A 20563-nucleotide genomic window follows, 5' to 3' on the forward strand; every position below is an offset into this window, starting at 1 on the left:
TCAGGATGATTAGGCTCGGGAGGCTTTCTTCATGGCATCCCTTCGCAGAGACACATTGTGAGTCACAGTGTGTGTGGATCAGGGTGGGAGTGCGGACACTGAGCAGTCCAAGAAGGAACAACCCGTGCGGGGCCTTGCGGGGCCTAAGGGAGATGCCTGTGCTGGGAGCACAGTGCGGGCGCGTGGTCGAGATGACAATGGGGACAATGGCGGAGACCACGCTGGGGAGTTTGCTGGGTGCCGACTTGCTGGGAGTGAACAGCAGGCACTGTGTCACTAGTGCAGCTGGGTTCCGACCTCCGCTCACCCACGTCGCCCTTCCCACAACTCTAAACGGGGTAGAGGTGCCGGCCTCGGAGCGGACCGGGCGGAGGGGCCCACAGTGTGCAGCACCAGGGTGCCGTGCGCCACCCCGATGGTGGCCCCAATGGCAAGCGGTTCACTTTATTCACTGCTCCACACAGACGCCGCCCCGGAACCCCGGAACCCCAGGCTCAGCTTTCTGTTATTTTAAAAATTCATTCAGTAACTGTTTATTGAGCACTTAAAATTTTATATTCTAGCTACCTCTGTCATAATTATGTTTACGTCTCTCTCATAGCTTCAAGGTTGTGAAAGCCTTGAGATTCATATTAAATCTTTCGTAAATCCAGGCACTGAGGGTAGTGTCTGCTTTAGAAAATGTTTTGAATAAATGAATGACTAAAAGTTTGTGAAACAGGCGATTACCATATTTAGCACTGCAGTTGTTTCAATAATTTGTTTTCAATCAGTCCTATGTGGAAAAAAGAACACATTTCTCATTCTCTCTCCTTCCATTTTTCTTTTAATATTTAACAGAACTTCAAAATATGCCAGTTATAAATCCCTAACTCTAGAAAAAAAGAAAATATGTTTATTTTCAAATTCACACATTGTTTCAAAATAAGCCACTGATAGGTTTATATCTTTTCCCTAGATTAAGTAGTTATTTTAATACAGTATATTTTTAAAAAGCACTTCATCTTCAAATGCAAATAAGGCAAATAAGTAAAGACAGACATGTAATACTATATAAATCTTTAACAAGTTGAACGCTTGCTTTTTAAAAAAATTCTGTTTCTTTTGAGATAATTATAGATTCACAAGCCGTTGTAAGAAATAGTACAGAGAGATCCCATATACCCTTCACCTAGTTTTCCCTGGTGGCCACATCTTACATAACTGTAGGACGCTATCACAACAGGAAGTTGGCGCCAATAAAATCCACAGACTTTATTCGGGTTTCTCTAGTTCTCCTGCACTATTTGTGCACGTGTGTGTGTTGAGTTCTCTGCGGTTTTATCACGCGCAGGTTCATGTGACCGCTCACCCCCGTGAGATTCACAGTGGTTTCAGCACCAGGGTCCTTGGGTCCCCTTTTACAGACACAGCCACCCTTCTTCCTGAAATCTGGCCACCACTGCTGTTTTCCATTTCATAATATGTCACTGTAAGAATATTACATAAATGGAATCATACAGTGTGTAACTTTTGGGGATTGGCTTTTTTTTACTCAGTATAATTACCTGGAGATAAATGGTGAGCTTTTTAAAAGCGATTTGAAGAGCCCAATGCCTTTCCTACCGGGCTGCTCACTCGCGCTTTGGCCAGAAAGGCAGGAATGAGCACTGGGTGCAGAGCAGCTCCCCCTGCCCCCACCCCCCACGAAGCAAGCCCTGGGCTCTCTCTGCCTCGGAGACCTCGAGAAGTCAGATTTTCTTCTGCGATCAACATGCCGATCTCTTGGTAGGAAACAGCGGATTTCTTCTAAAGGGCGCGCGGTCCAGCTCCCCGGGTGCCTAGTTCATGTCCAGAGCCCATTCCAGCTAAGTCCATCTTTCATTCTCCCCCTTTTCTTCCTCTATAATTTTTTCTTTCCTGACCGATCGATAGCAAATTGTTATTGAATTAAGTTCCAGATGAGATTTCTCCAAATTCATGCAGCCTAACAAATATAAGTGTCTATTGCCTGAAAACTTTTTTTTAAAACTTGAAACGCCATGCATGGCAGAGTTCCTGTTGTTTCCGCCAGCCTTACAGGAAGTGATCATGATAGTTCTACCTAACCAGCAGTCTTGTTTTGATTTGTTTTGCCTCAAAAGGAATTATAAAATGTGGAATTCATTTGGCTGATCTAAATTCCATCTCTTGGGAGTTTTATTACATAATGTGAGCTCCATGTCCATTGAGTCATCCGGATACCCTGGATGATAGTTTTATCTTTAGGCAAGTTATGTACATGTGGTATAGCATATTTTAAGCTGTCAATAGGAGTCTTGTTTTTAACTCATTATTGCTATGTCGAGAATCCCACTCCCTCGCTTTGAAGGTATTTTATAGATTGACTTAGCTTGGCTTCAAAGAAGTAAAAAGGTGTTTCATTAATAAATATTTAAATAAATGGTACATAATCTTTTAAAGGAAACTAGCTAACATTTGTAGGGATTGCCATACACTTACCGAGAGGAGCTATAATTGGCATTATTTATCTGAATAGCCCTGAGGAGAGTCTCACTATGTTATAGGAACAGTTAACTGCTGACCAGCTCGTGCACCCAGATGTTTATCTTGGTGAGTGCTTTCAAGATTTCTTCTAAAGGGGATGATGGGACTTCAGTGTTTTCCTCCGTTGGTACTACAGTCCGACAGTACTGACCAGCAAACGATTCTGGGACGTTCTAAATTAAGCCACGGCCAGCGGGAGGGTGGAAGGAAGAGGCGAAGTTGAGTTAGCAGCCGGCCCAGCAGAGGCTGTGCAGCGCATCTGGTTCTGAGTGGCGCCGGAACCCTGAATTCCCCTCCAGGGGTCGTTTCTGCAGTCCCCGGAGAGTAGCCAGCCGGCCAGAAGGTGCCGCCGCGTCCTGCTTAAGCGTGAGCCTTCCAGCGGTCACCTCCGCCATTCAGTGGAGCTGAGCCTTCTCCCTCAGGGGCCTGCACCTGTCCCAGAGCGGGCCCCGCCTCGCCTGTCCCACCGCCTTTGTCCGCAGCTTCAAAACAGCTTTCGCTTTCTTCCCGGGACTCTGCACGTCAGGCCGCGACGTCCCTCTCTGTGCAGCTGCTGCCGGTGGCCCAGACCGCACGCCCAGGTCCCGTTCTTCTTCTTTTGCCGAGCCAAACCCTTTCTTTCAGAAAAGCTTTCAGCGTGAAAGCTTTTCACTTAGCGATACACTTGACTGCCCCCTGTGGCGGACTCGTGCTTCTAATGTCACAGCGGAGTGGCCGCGAGGCGTCAGCACAGGAACAAGTCCAGACGCCGTGTCGATCCTCCGCGTCAGCAACCCGTCTTGATGCTCATTTGAAAACTAGACACAGTAGACATGTTAATATGGTAGCGCAGAAGAATTTTACTTTTCAGAATACCTTCCTAAGCAGAAGCACTTACGGACAGTGGCTTGCTGTCAGCAGTGAGGATCCAGAGCCTGACAAACTCAGCATCGAGGTGTTTACACTTTGGGACCGCCCGCATCTCCATGTCACCACCAAAAAGTACCGTTGTCCCCGCACCACGTGATGAACTAGCCGCTGGCTGGAGCACCCGGAGCGCCCGAGCGGGAGTCCAGTCTTAGTGCTGGCCATTCTGGTCTGCGGTTCCGCCAGCATCTTGGAACCACAGAGACTGAAATATTAGTCAAGAACTAATTAGTCGAACACCTGCTGTGCGCCAGCCTCTGCGCCAGGCTCTGGAAGTGTGTCGGGCAATGTGTGACTGCTCAGCAGCTTAACTTAGTGGGTTTCTTACTGCTGTTTTAAATTTCGGGCCTAATCGTCTTTCCTGGAGCAGTCTGTATCTGTCATTGTCGATTTTAGGTAGTTTCAGATGTGAGATTTGGTAAGTTCTTAGATTTACGTGTTCGTGGACTCTTGCAGCTGTCCTGTTTCTCCAGAGGAGTGATGAGAGTCCCTCTGAGTAGATTTTAAAATCTCGCCCTGCTTCCTGTTCTCATTTCGTAGCCCAAACCACTTTGAACTCTACCGTGAGTTATGAACTCAGGTGTTTTCTGGGGCCAGGGAGGCATCATGAATGTATGAAGCAGGCCACTGTGAGTTCGTAGAGACTAGTAGGGTCTGTGTCAAACTGAAAAGTTGTTGCCCACCAGTAAGCATTTTAAAAAATATTTTAAAACCTGTGTCAAACACATCTGGAGCACCAACGTGTCCAACATTCTGAACATCTAGATAAACAGATTCTTTAGGACATGATTTTGAAATATGAAAGTGAAATGTCAGTTTATCAGTGACAGTGATGTGTATCAGTTTTAAAATCAGGAATACTGAGAACTTTGCCAGATGAACCCTGTTAGCGTTACGTATTTATGGGGTGGAGTGTATATGTTTCGTTTAACGTATTGTGGACATCTTTCCATGTCAGATAATGTAGATCCAGATCTTAAGTCGTTTAACAGCTGTGCCACTTCTTCCATTGTAATGATGTGCGATCATTTATTTTTTCTTTTCCATATTGATGTTAGAGAAAATCTAAAATATGCTTTGATGTCGCCATTACACATTGTAAGAATTCGATTCTCTTTTTTCCTTTGTTATTTTTAAATATAATTTGAATAAAAGCCCGATAGAAGTTAATTTTGAACTTAAAAGATCATTTCAAGAAATATTAGGTTCATATCATTTACATAACTCTTAGCTTGAATTTAGTTTTACTTATTTACTTAAACAGACATGTGGCTGAACTGTTAGAAGGGTCATAATTTCTTGGGCATTAATGACTGAAGGGCCCTGATACAGTAGCTTGAAGCCATTAGAAGATTTCGAGTAAGTTCAGAGCATAATATCTATGTGTCAGTATTCACATGTAAAGAGGCAGCCCAGGTAAAGCTATACCTGTGAGAACTGAAGTTCGCGTTGTGTTGTGTAGACGCTGGGCTCCTTGCTTTAAGAATCACTCATTACTTGTCTGTTACAGGAAATAAGCAAGGTGGTGCCTTCGTACAGTTTAGTCATTCCGGCAAACCACTACTTGAACTTACAGAGTTTCTGGATGGTACCACTTCTTTACAGCAGTGTGGTTTCATCAGCTTGCTTCCTGTATTAATAAGCTCTTAATCTAATTTCATTCTTGTTAGGAAGGGCAACCAGATGTTCTTGTTGGACATATTGAAAGAGCTTTTCACCTGGAATATAGATTTCTATGTTTTTAACTTCTAAAAAACTTTTTTAATGAGATAGAATGTACACTACAGTTAGAACACAGTTTCTAATGTGGAATATGGTCACATCCCATTGAATGCAGAATTGTGTGTAGCATTTTTCTAGAGGAGATATTTTATAACTTTCAACGCCTTTTCAAAGTCTCGAGGTACTGACAGTTTGACATTGGCCATGGTGGCAGTAGACAGTAAATCGGTGACCGGGTATGTTGACGGTGCTGCAGCAGGCACCAATGTATTCATTGTAGACTTTGTCATCTTAAATATTTTTTATAAGAAGAAAAGTATTGGTAACGGAAGGTGAGCGCTTGGACAACCTGAGACCTGGCACAGTGCAAACTGGTACAGTGACATCCTCTATTTTTATATGTAAAGAAGCTAGATGAGTCCCAGGGCTCAGCTCTGGACTGGACCCGACTTTTCGGAAGGTCTTATTTGCTCTCTTAACAGAGGCCCAGAGTATAGAAGACCTTGCTTGTACTTCCATAACTTACAGGGAAATGAATGGATGTGGTGGTTAAAAGGAATAATATCAAGTTAATTATGGATAAAGATAAATATTAAAAGGAACATTTTTGGAAAATGTGATAAGAATGGTATATAAGCAAATACATATTGACTTGGAAGTGTAAATCCAGTGTCTCAAAAATTTTAATTCTGTTATTCACCTTAGTTTTTTTACTGAGAGGGAATCCATGTTCTTTGTCACACATAGCTCTGCCTCCTTTCCTAGGAAAATTCGTGATCATACTTAGTTAAAGCAGCTACAATTTGATTCCTCCGTTAACCGTAATAAAGTTCTCTAAAATTATAGTTTCTGGTTAATATGTTTAGTTTGAATAATTTTTATAGGATAAAAAAGTTGTATATAATTTGTTTTCTCTTCATTTTTTTTTTAAGAAGTAGATTATCAGCTAATTATTTTTCTGTTTGATGATCTGCAAGGTCAGCACTTCATTAGTTTTTCAAGGGGAAATATGTAGCCTGTAGTAACGGTGATGACCAGTAGAGTCCAATTCTGAACATTGTCGGAGTAGTTAAATTTAAAAGAATAATGAATTTTGGTCTTTCTTTTTTTATTTATGATGACAAATATATCTGCTTCTCCCTCATGTATATTAAATATTAGAACTAAAATCGTATATCAGACTCCCATACTTTAAAAAAATCTTTACAGAATTTAAATAAAAATGAGAAAATGGTGTTAGTAATTTAGAATGATTGGAATGAAAAACTGAGTCATTTTTTACTTTAAAAATGTCAAGCTTTATATTAAAAGAATCTTTGTCTCCTTTCAGATAAATCTGCGCCTCATCTTGGTAAGCGGGAAGACAAAAGAGTTCCTGTTTTCTCCTAATGATTCTGCCTCAGACATCGCAAAGCACGTGTATGACAACTGGCCAATGGGTGAGTGCTGTTTTTCTCTTGAGAATGAATAACGTGACTTCTTTATGCCCTGTGTTGTTTCACAGACATTTTGTAAAGGTGATAAGTATGTAAGATACAAAAAAACACTTGATTTGAGGGTATGAGGCTCAGAGGTGATGAGGTCACTGTCCCCTTCCCCAGATCTGGTCGCGGTCCCGGTTTTTGCCTTAGAACTGCTTAATGTAAATGAAAATATTTTTTAAAAGAAAAACACGGTGAAGCTAACACACATTTTCATGTCAGTAAACCTATTTATACCAAGACACAAAGTAAAAGGAAAGAAAAACCACCTTTAATAAATTATAATACATTCTCTCTGGTCTTATTTATAGATAGCCTATTTAAAATTGAGTTTGACACAACGTTAACTTCTAATTCACATCATTTCATGTGGTTCTCTGCACTACTACAAGGTCAAAGTGGCATAAAATCCATTTTTGCTTTGCATTTGTCAGCCAGTGTCCATGACACCAATATTTTGGGCTGGGATTTATTCCTTCTTTTCTCTGGTTCTTTTCTATGTATTGAGACTGGGTCTTGCCATCCTAAAGTGAGTCTTTAGCTTACGTTCTTCCTTCGAACTTTCCCCACATCATCTTGTCCCTTTTTATGGCATGTACCATAGTGATTGTGCTAGCCAAAGCAGTTTGGACTTTTAAGGGATAAGACTTGTTTCAACAAAGAACACAATGTGTACAAGATAAATCAGATCAGTGTTCCTCAAGCTTAAATAACATGCGGAACTCTTTCAGAGGAAGAATATAACATTCTTGCAGATTCTCTAGTGCTGACTTAAAATTTTTTTATCATAATGTTTGTTTTTAAAGATGGAAACGTAAAACTTTTTATTAACTCATATACAACCATAAACCTAAAAACAGATCTACAAGGAAAATATAAACTTAACTCTAAAACCAAAACTGTTCAGATTCACAACATTAACGTGCCAGATGATATGTTTTCACTGAAACCTTACCTCACAACGTGCACCGTGACCGTGGTGCCGCTGGGCTGGCTGCCTGTGCTCTCGTTTGCTGTTTGAGGACCCGTCGTCATCTGCAGACTCACCACAAAACCTTCATTCACACAGTGTCCCAAACCGTCATTCAGCCTGCACTCTGCAAGAATGACTTATTTATGTAGTAAGTCAACCTCTGTTCTTCCCTTGTCAGCCTCTCGACAAGTAAAGAAGTCCTGCTTGGCGCCAGCGCAGTCATAAGCTCCAACGCATCCATGGGCACCGAAATCCCAAGGCCGTTCTGGGTTATAAAGCGATTGTTGGAATTATCTAGATAATCCCTTCCAGATTATCCTGAAAATGAAAACACAATTTAAAAATTCTTAAAAGAGGACGTTTAGACCCTAAGAACATGTCTTCGTAGATTCGTAGACCTGAGTTTAAGAAACACTGATTTAGGCAAGTACTTAAAAATAACTAGACCGTTCTTCCCATTCGTAGCCAAGGGACAGGTCAGTGCTGGTCCGAATCGGGCGGACTGAAGCTAAAGGCTGTAGGGGAGAAGGAGGTTCGGAGAAGCCAAGGGCACTCCGTCTGCAGGCCGGTGAAAAGGACGGACCCCGTGCCCTGTCCCGTTATTCTAACAGCAGTGGCGCCTGTTTCCCTGCAGGTCACGCCCCAGCGTGACCTCTTCTGTCACCCATCCTCCCACCGGTTTGTCCTCTGATTTTCTCTGGGCACCTTCCCAGCTCCCGGATTTGTATAGTGTAGCATCTTCTAATATACGTGGTTTCAAGTTTTTCTGAGTGTTTTGGGTTAAGCAAATTAAAGTTGTGTCTTCTGTAATGTTTACCATTGGCTTCGTGAAGACAACGTATTAATCACCATTGTCCAAAAGTAAATTTTTGTTATTCTATTTTTCAAATTTTCGTTTTCCAGTTTTATTGAGGTATAATTTTTTTTTTCTATATCAGCATATTAATTTTTTTTAAAATCATCGTTAAATGTTTTGTTTCTAGCCTGAAATATACTTTTAACTGGTACAAATATTAGAACATTGTAATATTCTTTATTAATTACTGGTAATTGAAATTAATTTTCAAATGACATTTCTCTTTACCTAGGATTAGATTTCTCCCAGTGCGTTTGTTTTAAGTTTTAAACTTCAATACTCTAGTGTGGCACATTTTTTAGTCTTAAAAAGCACAAACTAGTCTTTCTGCAGCTCTCACTATTCGATGAGAAGAACCAGCAGGAGCCAAGGCTGCAGAGGTCACGTGAGTGGCGACTGGCTCACTTATGAGGAAGCTCCCCAGGGCCGACTTCACTGTAATTTGGATCAACTTTTAGAACAATGCAGTAATGCTTAATTTTGTGTTGAAATACACGTAACGAGTTCACTGGTTCTTTTCAGACTGGGAAGAAGAACAGGTCAGCAGTCCAAACATTCTACGCCTTATTTATCAAGGACGGTTTCTACATGGAAATGTCACATTAGGAGGTAACAGTCGCCTTTGTAATGGGATTGAATGTCTCATGGTTGCATTATCCATTTGTTTACATGCTCATGTCTGATTTTACTAAAAAGTTATAACTTCAACCTCAGTATGAATTCTGCCTGCTTTTTGAAGTCTATTTTACATTCCGTTAAATTTAATTTAATCATCGTGAAGTGTTTACTGCCTTGTGAAATTAACGATTTCATTACAGGTAGGGGTCCATACCCATTATTTTATAGATGTAATTTCATTTATTTCTGGATAATATAATTTAGATGTCATGTTTTAAAGTTAAAGCCAGACACACAAACTAGGAAACATTTATGCGAATGAGTTTTCAGATATAATAATGAGGAAGTGTTTTCAGCTTGGCTTAACTGATATCATTGCGCTTGTGCAGGAATTCAGGTGACTGGGTGACACTAGAGAGACAGGGTCGTGCAGTGACTGAAGCAGCACGTTTGAGCCCAGGGCTGGCTAAGTGGCATCCTAGCTCACTGCTCATGGGCGTGTGGCCTCGGGCAAGTCGTCCCAGTTTCCTCATCAAAAAAAGAAAAAAAAAATGGTGAGGAAACGGCAGTAGCGCCTCCCGCTGAGGTTGGGAGGGTCAGATGCGTTTGTTTACGCGTTCAAGGCCTTTAGAACAGTGCTTGGCACAGAGTAACACTCTTAGCTGTCACGGCTCCTTACGTGATTGGAGACACGCAGCTCAGCAGTGCCCCCCTGTGGCCACATCTACATCAGCAGGTTCGTTTTCAACGTGTTTCAAAACTGTTCTGATAATTAGAAATTTGTAGGCAATTGACGTGGTCTACTTTAATTTATCTTTGTTTAAGTAAAGTCTGACTTTGCTTGTATTCCATCCATCCATTCATTCATTCATTCATTCATTCATTCTCCTTTCATGCCAACTCCCGTGCTAAACAGTGGGAGATCAGGTTGAGCACGGTGGACTCGCCCTCCTGGGTGCTCTAGTATTGGGCGACACGGTGGAAACAGCGTCCATTGTGGAAGCGCTGTGTGGGCAGCGCCGCGGGGGCTGAACACAGATGCCCAGCACGGCAGTACTGGTGCAGTGGGCAGAACCCGAAGCGGGCAGGATCCCACGCATAACCCAGTCCAGCGGCAGTGGGTAACTGCCCTAGCGCCTGGCTGCGTCGCACTCGTGAAGGACGGGGCCACGTTTGGGTCTGTTTTTGAGCGCGTGTGCCTCACGGAAGCTCTTGTGCTGTTGGTGGGTGACCGAGCGAATGTAGCCCATTGACTGCGCGATGACTCTCGAGGCTCCTCTTCTCTTTGAGTACTGCTCCACGTGAGCAGTTTCCCATGAACTGAATTTTTTCTCTCTCTGTCATGGCCCCAGAGTTCCCCTTTGTGTTAAATACGGTGGCATTTGTGTTAAAATCGAACTATCGATTCATTCCCATTAAAGTACAAATTTTTACCAGTTTTTTAAAAATTGTCTTGAATAATTACCAGATTGACTTCTATTCATCTTTGCTATTCTGTGGTGCTGTCAGTCTTTTCGGAAGGAAAACCACCTCTGGCCTTGGCCATTTAGGCAAACGGCTTAGGAGCATAGCCTGCGTATGTCTGGGTGTTTGACAAAGGTCGATAAAGGGTTCAGCTCTTCGGTTTTTTGGTCACAGTTTTCTTTTTAGCCTCCCTTTGCTCTGGATCATGGCTAATGCAGGAGAGAGCACGCAAGGTCATAATAGCTGTCTCTGGCTATTCACGGGGCCAGCGTGGGGAAGACTCGGGCTGGCTTTGCCTGGCTCGGGGCTTGCTCTGTCGCCCTGTGAATGAGACTTAGGGCCAACAGCCGGAAGTCAAAGGCAGGCAGAGTTCTAGTCAATACATGGAAGACAGTTTGAGCAGGTGAAGCTGCGTAAAGAAAAAACGGCCACGTGTGAGACAGTGGCGTGAGCAGGAGAATACGAAGCAGGGGTACAGCCGCGGGGGGGGTCCGCTGCTATGTAGATGTTAAACCCGATGGGACCTGGGCGTTCCCTCCTGCTCTTGAGATTTTACAGTTCAGTAAGTTTCAGATTAAAATTTGGGGTTATCAAGTTTCTTAAAATATAGCCCTAAATCAAATCCCTTTTTTCGAGGCATAATCCTTTAGTTACACAGAATTTCAATCTACTACTGATCGCTTTTTCATTTTGTTGATGGTTTCTTTTGCTGCGCAAAATCTTTTTAGTTTGATGCAGTCCCACTTGTTCATTTTTTGTTGTTGTTACCCTTGCCCAAGGAGATATATCAAAAAAAAAAAAATTACGAAGAGTAATGTCAGAGAGTTTACTGCCTGTTTTTTCTCCTAGGAGTTTTATGGTTTGGGGGTCTGACATTTAAGTCTTTAATCTAAACATTTTGAGTTCATTCTTGTTTACGAAAGTGGTCTAGGTTTTTTTTGCATGTATCTGTCCCGTTTTCCCAACACCATTTATCGAATAGACGTCTTTACCCCATTGTATAGTCACGCCTCCGTTGTCGTAGACTAAATGACCAGGTAGGTGTGGGTTTCTTTTTGGGCTCTTCTGTTCCATTGATCTGCATGTCTGGTTTTTTGCCAGTACCATGCTGTTTTGATTACTATAGCCTTGTAGTGTAGTTTGATATCAGGTAGCGTGAAACCTCCAACTTTGTTGTTCTTTCTCAAAATAGCCATGGCTATTCAGAGTCTTTTATTATAGTTCCATATAAATTTTAGCATTATTTGTTCTAGTTCTGTGAAAAACGCCATTGGTATTTTGATAGAGATTGCGTTGAATCTGTAGATTGCCTTGGGTAGTATGGCCATTTTAACTATGTTGATTCTTCCTCCCCGTGAGCACAGAATGTGCTTTCATCAATATGTGTCCTTCGATTTCTTTTTTCAGGGTCTTAACAATTTTCCAAGTACAGGTCTTATACTTCCTTGGTTAAATTTATTCCTAGGTGTTTTGTTTTGTTGTGGTTTTGGTTTTGGTTTGGTTTTTTTGATGCAGTTATAAATCAGATTGTTTTAACTCCTCTTTCTGATAGTTCGCTATTGATGTATAAAAGCGTAACTGATAATGGTTTTGTTTCCTGCTACTTTACAGAGTTTGTCAGTTCTCATAGTTTTTAGTGGAATCTTTAGGGTTCTCTATGTATAGGATCATGTCATCTGCAAATACGATAGTTTTACTTCTTCCTTTCCAATTTGGATGCCTTTTCTTTCTTGTCCGGTTGCTGTGGCTAAGACTTCCAATATTATGTTGAATAGAAGTGGTAAAAATGGGCATCCTGTCTTGTTCCTGATCTTCAGGAAAACGCTTTTATCTTTTCCGCATTGAGTATGATGTTAGCTGTGGGTTTGTCATATATGGCCTTTATTATGTTGAGGTATGTTCCCTCTATTCCCACTTTGCTGAGAGTTTTTATCATAAATAGATGCTGCATATTATTGAACGCCTTTTCTGCATCTGTTGATATCATATGGTTTTTATCTTTCCATTTGTCAGTGTGGTGTATCACGTTAATTGATTTGTGGGTATTGAACCAACCTTGCATCCCAAGATTTTTTTAATGTATTGCTGAATTCAATTTGCTGATATTTTGTTGAGGCTTTTTACATCTGTGTTCATCAGGGATATTGGCCTAATATTTTGTTTTGGTAATGTCTTTGTCTGGTTTTGGTGTCAGGGTGATGTGGCCTCGTAAAATGAACTTAGGAGCCCTCCCTCCTCTTGAAATTTTTAGAATAGTTTGAGAAGAATAGATGTTAATTTTTTGAATATTTGCTAAAATTCACCTATGAAGCTATCCAGTCCAGGACTTTTATTTGTTGGGAGTTTTTTAATCACTGATTTTATTTTATTTTATTTTATTTGTACTAATCGATATATTCAGAAATTCTGTTTTTCCTTGGTTCAGTCTTGGAAGATCGTATGTTTCTAGGAATTTATTCATTTCTTCCACGTTGTCTAGTTTGTGTGCATATAATTGTTTGGAGTATTTTCTTATAATCCTTTGTATTTCTGTGGTGTCCATGGTCACTTCTCTCTTTAATCTCTGACTTCTTTATTTGGGTCCCCTTTTTTTTTTTTCTTGATGAGTCTGGTTAAAGGCTTATCAATTTTGTTTATCTTTTTTAAGAACCAGCTCTTGGTTTCATTGATTTTTTATTTTTTTAAAACTTTTGTTTATTTCCACTTTGATCTTTATTATTTTCTTCTACTCACTCTGGGTTTTATTTGATGTTCTTTTTCAGTTCACTTAAGTGTCAGGTTAGGTTGTTTATTTGGGCTCTTTCTTGTTTCTCGAGGTAGGCCGGTATCGCCATGCATTTCTGTCTTGCATTCTTGTGTTCTTCCCCATAGATTTGGGGTCGTCGCATTTTCCTTTTCATTTGTTTCAAAGTATCTTTTTCTTCTTTGATCTCGTTGTTAACCCATTATGTTTAGTAGCATGTTATTTAGTGTCCGTGTATTTGTATGTTTTTCAGTTTTATTCTTGTGATTGATTTTTAGTTTCATACCGTCGTGATCAGAGAAGACACTTGATAGGATATCAGTCTTAAATTTATTGAGATTTGTTTTGCGGCCTTTCTTGGGTATTGTTTAATGTATGCTTGAAAAATATGTGTATTTGAAATGCTCCAAAAACATCAGTTAAGTAATCAGAACCCTTTTTTTTAACACGCATCTTAACCCCTCATCCAACAGAGCAAGGTTTAAAAAGCAGGAAGTGAGAGGTTCGTGATGGCCAAGTAGTGGCCACAGCCGGCCCGCAGTTTGTGATCGGTGAAGAGCAGGTGCTTGGGGTGGACTCAAACATCGCGATGACAGAAATAACTCCAGAAGTTAGACGTATTGGCTTCTCTGATTTTATACACAGAATAACAAAGGAACTCACCACGAAACTCGATATTTATGTTTGCTTTAGTGGTTCTTGGCTACATAGGTGTGTGTCACATTGTTCTCTGTATGTCCGAAAGAGTTCATATTCATATTTGTTGCTTATGAATGAGAAAACCTTTAAAAGACTTGACTAGAACACAGTAATTGTTACTCACGCCAAGACGGTGATTCTTTTAAAGTCACCTTATAAAGAAAATTATTTTCTAACTGAGGAATACAAAGTTGAGATTAAATGTTTAAAACTAAATTTGTCATTTCTATTTCTATATCGTAGTGGCCTCTTTGGTGCAGTAATTTTATTAGGTGATTAACATACAGTTAGATTGAGAAACAAATGTTTCTCAATCTAAACTTTTCCCTATATCTAGAAAAAGAATTTTTTTAAATTTATTTCTCCTCTAAAGGTTATTTCCAACATTAACCAATCATGCATTTTCTCCTTTTTCCTTAAACAATATGGTATATGTATCAAGCTAACGGCCATAGCTGGAATGTCTTAATTGTAAGAAATTCAAGCTGTTGAGGAAGTCATATAAAAAGCAGTCAGTTTTTTAAATGGTTTTAGTTCCAGTTGGTGATTTCTGTAGGTTGATGTGTATATATAACAAGTTGTCTTATACTCTTCACACAGCATTAAAACTTCCTTTTGGTAAAACAACGGTGATGCATTTGGTGGCCAGGGAGACGCTGCCGGAGCCAAACTCTCAAGGTGAGCCGTGAGCCCCAGACACAGGCCGTCAGAAACGGCCAGTTTTCCTTGGACTTTCTAGGGGAAGGGAAGTTTTCATCGTTTATGAATAGAGCTCGTTAAGCAAACGATGAGACATTTTTGGAAACACACTAAAACTTAAAGAGCATTCGTTACAGCTCTTTAACTTAAAAACGGAAACATTGACGAAGCCCATTCGTCAGTGTGCTCGGGGCTCCTGCCCCGGCCAGGCGGGGCGTCTCCATGGACAAGGCTTGTCCTCCTCTTCCCTAGGTCAGAGGAACCGGGAGAAGACGGGGGAGAGTAACTGCTGTGTGATCCTGTGAGCGCCGCCCGCCGAGTGTGCTGTGCCGTGGCCTGTGTCTCTGTGCTGCCAGGACAGAGGGGACCCACGCCGCGTCGGGGACCGCGGAGTCTGCCTGCAAAGCCACGGACCGCATCACGACCCTGTGACCACTGTCGTCTTTTCTCACGAAAGTAAAAAGAACCAAGAACATTTTTCACTATGACTTTTTATTTCTAGTATTTTTGTTTCTGTTAAGCAGTTTTGAAATGTTGGGTTTTGAGTGCAGTCAGTCTCCATGGGGAAAGTTAACACGTTGCACCTTTGATAGCAGAAATCATTTTGCCGCCACAAAAATCATCACCAGACTAACAAATCAAGCGTTCCAAGTACAGTTTGCACTAAAAAAGTTTGACGTTATTTTCTTCATCAGCAGAATTTTTAGCATAGTTTATGGTACCTAGAAATACTCGTATATACAATTCCACACTGGAAAACACTCAGCAATTAATGAAGTTAATTACTGGGCCAACTGGAAAGGAAAAAATGGAAAAGAAACTAAAATGTTGGGTGAATTCTACCAAAGTCAGCCGCGGCGGCTGCGCTGGCACAGGACACTAACCAGGGCGGCGGGCGTCCCTGCAGCCGGTGGAGCAGCGAGCGTGCCCATCGAGAGCCCCTGGCACAGAGCCGAGCGGATGGCTTTTCCTGTCACGCACCCGCAACAGATGTGACCGCGCGTGCCCGCGCAGCACGGAAGGGCCGAGTGTGTTTCCTAGCCTTAACGTGGGGGGTCCCGTCGCCCGCACACCGCCGTCGTCGTGCAGAACTCAGAACACCTCATTCACTGTTCACTTTTACGTATCGAATATCAGCAGTTGGAATTTTTTCGTAATTACTCTCCTCTGTAACTGTCCAGTGTCTCACCCATCAGAGCGTTCAGATGAATTCTTCAGATTAAAAAATTCTCCATAGTAACTAATTTGTTTCTTTACGTAGTTTGCATTTGGTATCAGTGCTTGCAATTGTATTAAAACCAAAAGCTGATTTTTAAGGCGTACATAATTCAGGATGCCATTTTTCTGTTTTGTACCAATAATTTAAAAATTGATATGCTAAAAACAATTTGCACAGCACTAAAGCATGAGCTAGTTTCACCTAAATCTGTAAAAATATAAAAGATTTTATATTTTTTCACTGGGAAGAAATTCTTCCTGGATGAAATTACAAATATGTGTAGAATATATTTAATAAAAAACTTATAAAATACCTAACTATAGAACTTAAATATAGATTGGCGTGTAGCATATAGAACAATATTCCATATAAATAACTGTAGCCTTTATAAAATGAAGTCGCGGGCTGACACGTCGTGTACTCAGTGTCCACGGTCCTTTCAGACATTGCGTGTGAACGGTTTCAGGGGGTCAGCTTTGTGTAAAGGTGATCGGGTGAGCTCGTTGTCAGCGCAGCAATGAGAAAGCGTGAAGTCCAGTAGATCTACGAAAACATTGTTCATACCCGTCAGAATTAAATTTGTATAGAGCAGAGTTTTAAAATGAGTGTAAATAGCAGTAAACGTTTTCTTTCTGCAACCTGGACTTATAGATTCTTTCTGTAAACTAAATAAAAATCTAGTGCATTTCAGTGATCATTTTAAAAGTCTTGATTAGGTCGATAATTATTTAAGCACTGTCTCATTCATGTTAAAATTGTTTTATTTCTGAATCTTTAAAAAGTTTGTTTTATTAACATTCTATTGGTGGTGTGGCAAGTTAGCCACATGTGTCCTTCGTCCTTGACCTGGTTATTTTGTGCGCAGTCCCAACAATGGATAGAATTCTGTCTCTGTTCTCACTAAATGCCATATTCAAGGGATGTTGGATATTTACGTGCTGTGTTGATTAGCTCAAATGTGAACTCTTGAGTGTTGGCAAAACACGAATCTGGTAGTTGCTTAATTGGGCAATTAAGCCACTTATGGCTCTTTTCTTCTTTTGTAAAACAAACTACTGGTAATTATTTTTAATACCTACTTTAATTCTAATTCGCCTTCTGTTTTCCCAAAGTTAAAGACTATCAGCTAATTGTGACTGAATTTTTATGATGGTTGAAAGTATTCTCATTGGTTTCCAATATATTTTTCTGTTCCCACGTTATAAATTTCCCTTTCACAGGACCTCAGTGTAGAGTTTGCAAATGGATAACCTTGTTTATTAGTAGAGAAAGAATTATGTCACGTAATACTTAATATTGTGCAAAATGAAAAAAAGAATAAAAGCAGTAAAATTATAGACGGAAAACACCAAAAATTTAGATGCCTTAACAATGTAACGTGAAAATACTCAACTACCCCTTTTAAAACAGTTTCCTGGAAGCCTGATGGTTGAAAAATGATTGATCACAGCCAAGGCTACTACTGAAGGTCCCTCTGCCAAAACGACAGCCCACTGACCCAGAGGCGGAAGCTGCATAGACCCGGTGATGAAACGCAGCCCGAGTCGCCGGCCTGCGGGGCCGCCCGGCCCTGGGCATCTCGCTCGCCTCTTTCACCTCAGTCGCCCTGGACTTTGCTAAGCGTCTGGACCGGGCAGGCTTCTCTGCCGTATTAAAGCCTCAGCGCGTCTCCTTGATCTGCACCGTTCGCTTTCTCTTCACGATGAGTTGTATCTTATCCTGTCATGAAAAATAATAGTATCTAACATCATCATGCTCATTAAACGGGGTTTTCTCATGACGCTTATCCTTGGTTTAATGTCACCTCGACCTGTACAGTAATTTCTGTTAGCTGATTGTCATGCACACTGTCTAACGTGAAAAGGAATTAAAACTTTCTTCATCTGTTGTAGAATACTTCCCTTCTTTTAAATGACTTCTATTCATAATTTTGGTGTATTTTCCTATTTTTTATCTCTCGACTGTTTTTCCCTTTTCTCTTCCAATTTACTTCATTACATTCTTCAGTAAATTCAGTATTGTTCCAGCCTTTATTCTATATGTTACCGAAATCAAAGAGAAGCGATCAAACAAAATCCAGTGTGCCATCATACCACCCTTACAGGTAACGGTCGCAGCTGTGTTTTCAGATTCTTTTTCTGTTACTGTTTCCATAAGGTGGTCGCTTGTTAGCCGTATAGTGAGCGGGGTGGGAGGAGGGCTGGAGAGGAGGGAACATAACCAGTAATTAGGGTCGGACCCAACTGCAGACTGCGGCCCGCGTCCAGGCCCACGTTCCCTGGCCGAGCTGGAGGGGGCTTCCTGGATGTGGGCCGGAGGTGACTGGCTGTGACTCCACATATCCCCTCCAGACGCTTGGCGGCCTTCAGAAGAATGTACTATATATGAAGCTCTTTTACAGATGTGGTGGGAGCGGGTGGCTTCTAAGAGTTGCTGGATGAAACTAAGTGAGAAACGTTAATTCTTAGCGAGGTTTAAACCATCACTAGAATATGAAACATTTATCATTTTGACGTCTTTGACAATGATGTCCAAGTGTCCTCTAATATTATTTTTTATATTCAACCTTTTTTTTTTCCAAAATGACAACTTATAAGAAATACAGAGTAGACATAGTGAATCAACAGTTGGGAAGAGGGCGTGTCAGCCTCTCTTGTGATTCGACCAAATATAAAAGGAGCTGGGTGAGCAAACACGCACACACGCACCCACATGCACCCCTAGGCCCAGACCCATGTGGCTTGGAGACCTGACGCTGATTCATCCTCACTCTGATCTGGCATCTCCTTGGCGCCCCGCTTCTAGTAATTGTCACTCATGTCCCTACACTGACCACACCCTCGGACACCCTCACAGCTGAACCCACACCATCTTGGCCCCCACTTTCCAAGCTCTTGATCGGTAGGAGACTTCAGACATAATTACGCTGATCCCGTGATCTCCCTGCCGCTTACCCTGGGCGGTTCTGACGAATGCCTTGACCCATTTACCAGAGAGGGACCGGCAGTCTGTCCCCTGGTTGCCTGGAAACTGCCCACTCCGCCTGACACCCAGCAGCAGCAGCCTTCCGTGGCCTGCTTTTCAGGGCACGGTGTACGCAGCCTCCCGGCCTTTGCGTGACGCCCTGGTGGGAAGGAGGAAAAGCACAGGCTCCAAGTCAGACGGACGCGGTTCTGGACCCCGGGCCTCCCCTAAACCAGGCAAACGAATGTGAGCGGGGAATTTAACTTCTCCAAACATCAGCTTCTCCCTGTGAGGAGATAGGACACCGCGTCTCCACGGTGCCGAGATGTGATGAGCCAGCATCCGCGCAGAACCCCACACGTGCTCCAAAAATGTTAATTCCCACCCCTTTCTCTTTAATAGACCTGTCCTAGCTGCCTTTTGCTTGTGCATGTGTGGGAGGTGGACCAGGCACTCACGCCAAACAAAAAAGGCACGTTAAAACGAGCTTCGTGGTGCCTGAGCCGTAGCTGTTAGGACGCCTGGATTTCAAGCAGCAGGTTGGTCAAGGCTTACACGTCACAGGCTGGGGTAGGAGCATGGGCCACACGTGCAAATTCGTTCTCTGGTCTCAGTTCCCAAAACTGCTGTGGGGATCCCCAAGACCAGCTCCCAAGTCAGACGTGCAGCTACAAACAGCTGAGAGCAGGCTCCGAGGCCAGAGCAAGTGCAGGGGCCACACACCCGGGTCGAATGTCGCTGCACCCCTGCCGCCCAGCCCAGGGGCAGGCGCTGAGCTGCTGCAAAACATGCTCCTGGCGTGGGTTGGGGCCGGAAGCGTGAGGTGCTTCACTGTCAAGCTCGACTCCTCACCTGAACTGCTCAGGGTGTGCTCTACGCGACACTCAGACAGAACGAGGCGCTCAGCATTGCGAGCATCAGGCCTCATCCCTGTCACTCACGCGCCTCTGCAGTCCTGGCAGGAGGAGACGGTGCGAAGGGAACGCGGAACTAAAGAGAATCGAACTCAACAGCCACGAATGAGACGAGGGGCCACACACCCCGGGGCGCCCGTTAACGGGGCACATTCCACTCTCTTCATCGACACCCACTCCCCCGCTTTCCTAAAGGCACCACGACAAGGTGCTTTAGACACAGAAATCGGTTGTCTCCCCGTTCCGGAGGCTGGAAGTCCAAAATCGGAGTCTCGGCAGACTGGGTGCCTCCCGAGGCTGTTCCACGCCTCTGACCCAACTTCTGGGGGCTTCTGGCCCATAGCAACCTCACCCCAATCTCTGTCTTCCTGTTCCATGGCGTCCCTGCCTGCGTGTCCATGTCCAAATCCAAGGACACCGGTCGTATGAGTGTGACCTCGTCTGAACTGATCACATCTGTAACGACCTCACCCCCAACTAAGAACACGTCCTAGATCCCAGGGCGAGGAGCTCAGCACATGGGTGTATGAGGGATGCAGTTCGACCCGTAACACCTGCCAGGAGGCACGCCTTGACTCGATGCCGAGGGATGGAAAGGCACGCCGGTACGCTGTCTGCGTTGGCTGTCCCCATGACCCAGAGCAGCGGACGCCGGTAACGTAATCCGGGGTACCGTGGAGGAGCAGGCCTGGACCTCCAGGCCTCGGCCAGGGAGCGTGGGGGAAGGAGCCTCAGAGGAGTGACGTCGGGGTACTGGACTGAGGGCGCAACCTATAAAG

At 42.8% G+C, this 20563-nt stretch overlaps 1 protein-coding gene across 1 annotated transcript in view; it reads left to right on the forward strand.

Moving 5' to 3' along the window:
* Positions 1 to 17802, forward strand: part of UBL3 (ubiquitin like 3) — a 54434-nt gene extending 36632 nt beyond the window's left edge. Inside the window, exons 2-5 of the mRNA XM_006904801.3 lie at positions 6485 to 6593; positions 8987 to 9073; positions 14589 to 14666; positions 14940 to 17802. Of these exons, the coding sequence (XP_006904863.1) occupies positions 6485 to 6593; positions 8987 to 9073; positions 14589 to 14666; positions 14940 to 14992 (327 nt within the window). The 3' untranslated portion in view covers positions 14993 to 17802. The remainder of the gene's footprint in view (positions 1 to 6484; positions 6594 to 8986; positions 9074 to 14588; positions 14667 to 14939) is intronic.
* The last annotated feature ends 2761 nt before the right edge of the window (positions 17803 to 20563 follow it).

Source organism: Pteropus alecto, unplaced genomic scaffold (assembly GCF_000325575.1).
Source record: "Pteropus alecto unplaced genomic scaffold, ASM32557v1 scaffold80, whole genome shotgun sequence".
Lineage (NCBI taxonomy): Eukaryota > Metazoa > Chordata > Mammalia > Chiroptera > Pteropodidae > Pteropus > Pteropus alecto.